Source organism: Panthera uncia, chromosome D1 (assembly GCF_023721935.1).
Source record: "Panthera uncia isolate 11264 chromosome D1, Puncia_PCG_1.0, whole genome shotgun sequence".
NCBI classification, from domain to species: domain Eukaryota; kingdom Metazoa; phylum Chordata; class Mammalia; order Carnivora; family Felidae; genus Panthera; species Panthera uncia.
Window position 1 is genome coordinate 50,521,508 of NC_064808.1, and position 8,070 is coordinate 50,529,577.

General features: G+C 39.8%; 1 protein-coding gene across 1 annotated transcript; it reads right to left on the minus strand.

Annotated features, from left to right (window-relative positions):
- Window positions 1–6,364: 6,364 nt before the first annotated feature.
- LOC125913484 (olfactory receptor 52L1) lies at window positions 6,365–7,853 on the minus strand. Its single transcript, XM_049618634.1, has one exon. It carries the CDS (start codon window positions 7,545–7,547, stop codon window positions 6,552–6,554), a length of 996 nt encoding a protein of 331 aa, XP_049474591.1. The 5' UTR covers window positions 7,548–7,853; the 3' UTR covers window positions 6,365–6,551.
- Window positions 7,854–8,070: the final 217 nt, after the last annotated feature.

Below are 8,070 nucleotides of genomic sequence, written 5' to 3' on the forward strand. Positions count from 1 at the left end.
CTTTGTGTCTCTGAGTCTCAGTTTTCTTATTTAACATGAAAATAATAATAGTTCCCCTACATCATAGGGTCCTCACGAAGGTTAAAAGAATCAATATATAAATACCGCTTAGAATAGTGCTGGGCTCATATTTTAAACATAAATTAATTCCTTCATGCCCTTATATTTTCTTTCTCATAGAGGTTCTCACACACTATTTAGACTTCCCTTCAAGTTGAAATCAACTAAAAGTGTAAACCTTGACAGCTAATGCCTACTTGTTCCATTTATATATATTTTTCTCATTATACGGTCATTAGCATAAAGAGAGAGTCCAGGTCCAATCTACATTTACAGATCACATTTCTTGGAGAAAAAACACAAAGCCAGGGAGGAGAAGGAAGAAGGAAGGAGTCTGTTGGGAGTTCATATATCTGATGGTTAGTTTTATGTGTCAAGTTACCTGGGCTAAGGAATACCCAGATTTACTGGCAAAACTTTACATCTGGATGTAACTGTGAGGGTGTTTCTGGAATTGATTAGCATTTGGTTCAGTTGATTAAGAGACCCACCCTCATCAATGTGGGCCCACATGAACCAATCTATTGAAAGCCTTAATAAAACACAAGAAGACAAAGGAAGGGGAAATCCCCTCTCATCTTGAGCCTCAATGTCAATTTCTTCCCTGCCTTTGAACATCAGAGTACCTGGAACCTCAGCCTTCAGACTCCTATACTTAGACTAGCAGCTGCTGGCCTCAGACTAGGATTTACACCAGTGCTCTCCTGCTTCTCAGGCCTTGGGACTCAGAATAAATTATACCACCAGCTTTCCTGGTTTTCTTGCTTGCAGACAGATTGTGGGACTTATCAGCCTCCATAACCACATGAGCCAGTTCCTATAACAAATCTCCTCTTATATCTATCTATATCCTGTTACAGTAAAACCTTGGTTTGCGAGAGTAATTAGCTCTGGAAACATGCTTGTAATCCAAAGTACTAGTATATCAAAGCAAATTTTAAGACCCCTTGGCTCAGTTGTGATCATGTGACATTCTGCATCACTTACTACTTCTATTGCAAGACATTGTTTGTTTATCAGGTTTAAAATTTATTAGAAATGTTTGCTTCATCTTGTGGAACACTTGCAGAACAAGTTACTCTAAATAAATCCAAGGTTTTACTGTAGTTCCATTTCTCTGGAGAACTCTATTACAATACAGTCTCCCTTAAGGGGAGAAGCTGAGAAGGAGACATTCTTAGTTGATAATTAAGGGAAAATCATAGAAAAGAAAAAAAGGAAGGAAGGAAGGAAGGAAGGTGAGATGGAGAGAAGGGAGGGAGATAGCAAGAGAGGGAGGGGAAGAAGAAGAAGGGGGGAGGAAGAAGAGGGAGAGGAGGAGGAGGAGGAGGAAAGAAGGAGGAAGGGAATGGAAGACAAGGAAAAAAATATTTTCTTTGAAAAAGAAAACACTATCCCTTGAGAATTCCTAAAGACAAGCCTGCAATTAGGATGTATGGGGGTTAAAATTCACATAATGTGTGCCCTAAAATCTAATAGGTAAATTTGTTGGGTTTTTGAGTTTAAAGTTGTAACAACCCTTTATTATCCTTTTAATATTTTGTATTATCTGTTTGATAACTTCTTAAATCACCATATTGATCTTCTGTGTTTCTCTCTTTTTCTTTTATAAGTCTTATCAGGGCTTTATTAACTTTATTAATCTTTCCAAAGAATCAACTTTGTTCTTTTGTTAATTTGATTTTCTCTATTGTTTCTCTTTTCAATTTTATTGATTCTAGTCTTATCTTTATTAATTCCTTACTCCTGGTTACCTGGGCTTAACTTACCCTTCTTACTTTAAATTGTCAAGTCATCAACTTAAATAATTGCTTTTAAATCTTCATTCTTTCTATTATAAGCAGTGAAAATTATAAATTTGTCTCAATTTTTTTTTTGGGGGGGGGGGGCTGTGTCCTACAACTTTTGCTATGTTACCAACAGTCAGTTTGAAATATTGTCTAACTTCTTCTGTGATTCTTTTTTAAGCCATGGATTATTTAGATGTGTGCTATTTAACTTCCAAGTGCTTAGTGCTTTCCATGGCATCTTGTTATTGTTTTCCAACTTAATTCTGTGTTTGTTAAAAGAATATATTCTGTTCTCTTGAAATTTATTGAGACATAATTTATGATGTAGTACACACACAAAAAAATATCCTGCCCCCATCCCGATGCCCTTTTTCCCACCCCACCCCCACGCCCCCATGTAACATTATCAACTTCATTCAGAACGTGAAAGGAGCCATCTGCTGCCTACTAGGGAAGAACTTTATTCTTCCACTCCACTTCCAGAGGAAGGCTTTTCTTCCTCTCACCACAAGGGGGAAATAATAGGAATAAAATTTCTGCTCTGTCTTTCCCTCCTCTCCCTTGATTGGTTTACCATATGGAAAGAAGGATTACTAATACAATTGTGCAGTGTGTGGGGTTAATGCATCTCAGACATAGGAAATATGTTCTGTCTGTTTCACTGCCTGCCTGGAGGATCTGTAAGTACAGCTGTGTACTCTTGTACCTTGTATTCAAGTTATCACATACACACCTGCATAAGAACACTAAGGTCTGTTTCCCTGAGAGAAAGCCCTAGAAGCCAATGATTCTTTTTACATTTTACATTTTTCCATGGCTCCGTTTATGGGGTTCCTGCAATCCTCCTTGCAGATGGCTGGGTAATTGTACTAGTAGCCCAATTTTCACATTAAATCTACCCATGTCAAGGTGGGGGGAAAAGTAGGAATGGATCTCAAGATCTAGAAGCAAGAGAATAAAATTGACAGCCTCCCCTTTGTCCTCTGGTCCCATCTATATTTTGTAGTCATGACTTACTGGAAAAGAAAGTTACTAGGTTCTAACTGTCATTACTTTGATCACCCTTTAATTCCTTGTAAGCAATCTGAACTACTAAGGACAGAGGAGATAAAGAGTGAGAAATCTGCACTTTCAATTGCCCATAGCATTCCTGAGCTTCTTTCTATCAAGAGTCACCCTGTCTCCCTCAAATGAGGAGCATCTAATTCTAGGATGGGAGATCTGTCCTCCTAAACAGAAAAGCACACTAAAAGTTACCAAAAAAAGATAGAAAGAAAGCATTCACACCAGAGATATCAAGTTTGTGCATTCATCCTGTACCACAAATAATTATCAATAGGTTTGTTGTGTTGGGGAGTAAGTCAGGCACTTGGTATTGAGAAGTAAATGACACATAAGAGACTCCTGTCTTCCTTGTGTCTAGTCTAGCATATAAAATGCATGCAACACAAGTAATATCACAAGATTAAATTAAAATTGTAATAATTCTGATTCAAGATGTTGGACTGACAACATGATTTACTTCCCACATCTGCCAATGTTTCTCTTTAATGGCTAAAGAAATATGAAAATAAGATAATTAAATACCAGTACTAGATATAGGAAAGTGTACAATTATCAGTTCAAATACTTGGAGAAATTTCTGGTATTCATAAGCCACATAGGATTGGCTTCACAGAAAAACCAGAATGAAGAGGCTGCAAACCAATGTCAGTGGTTGTGTAGAGAATTATGAGTTAGGGAAGGAGAAACTGGACAAGTTAAATCTTGATGCAGAGATGGGAAATGTGTTCATTAAAAGATCCAGAGAATATGCCAAGCTTAGAGTCAATGGAAATGGTGACAGAAATTGAAAGATATCCTTCATGAATTGATGAGGTCATTATTCTTGTATGGGCTGGACAGCTGTATCAGTATAGTGTTCTATGTGCACAACGTGGCTAGGACATAATCTCCCTATATAAAAAGAAGATGCTGCTGACCCCCAAACCCTGTCATTGCAGTGAGGCCAGATGCAATCAAAATCAATTCCAAGGTAGGGTACTCGCTAGAAATGGACAAGACGTATGGAGAGGTAGCTCCACATATCAGCATAGTATACTGTACCATCTCTGGTTCCAGGTATAAAAGCTTCTCTATTTCAGCAGAAAAAGAGGGAACTTGGTACACCTTTCATTTTCCTCTTAACGACCAGAGGGGAATTCTACCTGTTAGCACACCGCAGCACAATGACCTACAGAGTCTTACAACCAGAGAACAGGAGCTGTAACCTTCACAGGTTCTGAGGAAACTGTCACCACCTATCTAAACCAATAAGTTTCATCGACGAACAGACAGATAAAAGAATCTACAGACAGTTGAAGAACACTGGTCTCGTGAAAAGGAAGGACGATGCTAAACAAGCAGAAAAGCTAATCCTTTACAGATAGGAGTGAAAGTAGAAAAAAAATTTATAAAATATGTAGTAATATTTTTAAATGTCCTTTTTTTTTTAGTTTATTTATTTGAAACAGAGACAGCATGAGTTGGGGAGAGGCTGCTGACAGCCAGAGCTTATTTGGGATTTGGGAGCACCTGGGTGGTCAGTTGGTTAAGCATCCAACTTCAGCTCAGGTCATGACCTCATGGCTCTTGAGTTCAAGCCCTAAGTCAGGCTCTGCGCTGACAGCTCAGAGCCTGGAGCCTGCTTTGGATTCCATGCCTCCTCTCTCTCTGCTACTCCCCAACTCACATTCTGTCTCTGTCTCTCTTTCTCAAAAATAAATAAACATTAAAAAAAAAGATTCTCCAAATTATAGTAGGGGACTTAACCTACTAAACAAGTTTCTGTCTCAAGTTTAAGTCAGGGTTGGTGGCCCAGAGAGCGTCGGAACACAGGCTCTTCTACAGTGTTGCTCTGCCATCTTCAGTACATGTTTCCATCTTGTGACCCAAGAAGCTCTTCAGATCCCACCATCATACCCACATCCAAGCTTCCACAAATAGTGTAAATGTGACTAGAGAACAAACAGCTACTTTGAATAACCTTCCTAAACAAAGTACCTCTAGAGCCAACATAGTTGTTTTCTAGTGAATGGGATACAACGTACACCACAGCCTGGGCTTCCTCAGGACAACTCACCAGAGTTCAAGTCCTGCGCCTACAACCAACGTGATGAGAACGTGTAATTGTTCCTACAATAAGAACTCACAATTCCTCCCTAATGCACCCAAACTGAAGATTTCCTACTCAGTCTCTGTACCTGAAAACTATTTATTAGGAGTGAAATTTACCAAGAAAGGGGAAACTGGAACACTAACTCATCCATTCCCCCCTTTTGACCACTGTGGAGTCCACTGACACCAGAGTATCCTACCTTAAGGCAGCAGTGACTTGCTTCTTCCAGAACCGAACAAAATGTACTACTTTTTAGGAACACAAAAGTTAAGTCAGATTTTAGGGCAGTGTCCAACAAATAGGATGCAACACACCAATTATGACAATTCTCTTGTAAGTTTAACCTAGCTCCTGTTACCAAAAGGTGGGGTGGGGATCTAATGAACATCATTCCATATCCACATTTCAGAAAGAGAAATTTCTACTCTCAAGTGGCATAACTAGTTCTATATTTATTAATAAATATAATAATAATCTATAATTATAATAAAAATTTACCAACACCAGCTTCTAGCACGTTATAGTTATTAGATAATAATAATTACATGATTACTTTTGCTTTGTTAAATTAATATTCATAAACATAGTATATTCAATACTTGGTCTTATTCCCTCTTATCCTAAGTAAAAAATATAAATGAATTTAAATATAATAAATAAAAAATATAAATAGAAATTTTTAAAAAAGAAATCCACTATATACATATATCTTTATATTTTAAAAATAGGGATCAGGGGCACCTGGGTGGCTCAGTCAGTTAAGCACCAACTTCAGAATGGGTCATGATCTTGCGGTTTGTGAGTTCCAGCCCCCATGTCTAGCTCTGTGCTGACAGCTTGGAGCCTGCTTCAGATTCTCTGTCTCTCTCTCTCTCTCTCTGCCCTTCCCCCACTAGCACTCTGTCTCTCTCTCTCTCAAAAATAAACATTTTTTTAAATTTTAAGCAAAATAAAAAATAAAAATAGGGATCATAACATATTATTTATAGAGCCTATTACACTATTGTCCCCCTTAGGTCTGTTTAAATAAATGAGAAACATATTGTAATACAGGTGTTTTCTCACATAGTGGACATCTCAAATGCTATGAGAGACATTCTCTTACTACAAAGAAAACCAGTGCCCTAGAGCTCCAGCTTTTTGAAAGTTCAAGACACTTTAAAACTAAAACCAGACAAAGGTTGGGACTTCCCATTCCCTTACTAGACATTGTTCCACAATCATTGGGTGAAGGCAGAAAAAATGGCATATCCAGAGCTATTATCTATTGACATTATCTCCCAGTCCCTCACCACAAGGAGTATATAAATATTGGTATCAAGAGTAAAAAAAAAGGATGGATGGGGAAAATAATCATAAATCTGCTATCCAAGTAATCCAATAAGTGATGGAGCCAAGTGCCCAGGGGTGTTCTTTGCCGTGAGATAGCAGGACTGGAAGGACCCCTCACTGTGCAATGATTTCTATCCACATAGCCTAAACCAGCTATGGGTTCCTGACAGTACCTTTGGCCTGAGCCTCAGAAAATAATAACTGGGATGTGTTCAGATCCATCCTTTTAGGGAGAATACCCTGAGTACTCGCTGGCGGATCTGCTGAGTCTTCACCCCATAGACAAGAGGATTGAGTGCAGGTGGCACGAGGAGGTAGAGTGTGGCCAGAAGAACATGGACATGATGGGGTACATGGTGGCCAAAGCGGTGAGTGAGGAAGGAGAATATTCCAGGAACATAGAAGATCAGGATGACACAAATGTGAGACCCACATGTGCTAAAGGCCTTAAGTCGGGCCTCACCCCCTGGTACTTTCAGCACTGTCTGGAGGATGAAGGCATAGGAAATACCGATGGCCACGACATCTAGCCCAACCACAAGCAGGGCCACTGCCAACCCATAAGCTCGGTTCACTGTGGTTTCTGAGCAGGCAAGTTTCACCACAGCCATATGTTCACAATAGGCATGGCCTATGACGGTGGCCTGGCAGAAGATAAGTCTCCGCAACAGGATAGGGAAGGGGAGGAGGAGGAGTAACCCCCGTACCAGCACTGCCATTCCAATGCGCCCTATGATCCCTGGATGCAAGATGGTGGAATGGTGCAGAGGGTGACAAATGGCTACATAGCGATCCAGAGCCATGGCCACAAGTACACCTGACTCCATGGAAGAGAACGCATGGATGAAGAACATTTGGGTCAGGCAGACAGTGTACCCAATCTCATGGGCATGAACCAGGAGCACTGCAAGGGTTTTGGGTGCAGTGGAGGACGCCAGCACTAGGTCAATGCCAGAGAGCATGGCCAGAAAGAGGTACATAGGCTGGTGCAAGGATGGGTCAGTCCAGATGATAAAGATGATGGTGACATTGCCCATTACAGCAAAGAGATAAAGGACACTCAGCGGCATTGCTATCCAGTGCTGGCTTTCCTCTAAACCGGGGATGCCCATCAGGAAAAAAGAAGGCTGCAGTAGCCTCCAGCTGGAATTACTAAGGGCCATCGTCAATGGCTTAGAGAAGGAAGAGAGAAAAGAAACAAAAATCATGATTTCTCCATTGCTGGGGGGTTATCACAGTGTCTACCTCTGGCTACCACCTTCATGAGAAGAGAGAACCTGAAAGTGAAACACAAAAGAATAAAGTGAGGTACAAAGAAGAGAATCCCCTGTTCTTGAGATAACATCTTTAAGGTGAGACATCCACATGCCTGAATTAAGATAGGTCTACTTTCATTTACAGGTAAGAGTAATCATGCTGCTTAGAGATGTCTAAACTACCATTCATTGACTTCTAATTTGGAATATCCACTTGAATGGATCTTCTGTATCACCTCTTGCCATTACTGAACACAATAAATCAATCTGTTATTTTTTTTAAGTATTTTCCCTTAGTTTCCACAACACAGCATTCTACTGTGTTCCTCCTATGTCCTCCATCCCAACACCGTCTCCATCTATCTGTCCATTATATGTTATTGATTCCAGGGCTTCATCCTCTCCTCCCTTCTCAGTTCTGTACATTTTCTCTGATTGAGTTCATCCATTTACAATATTTAAACCACTTATATAG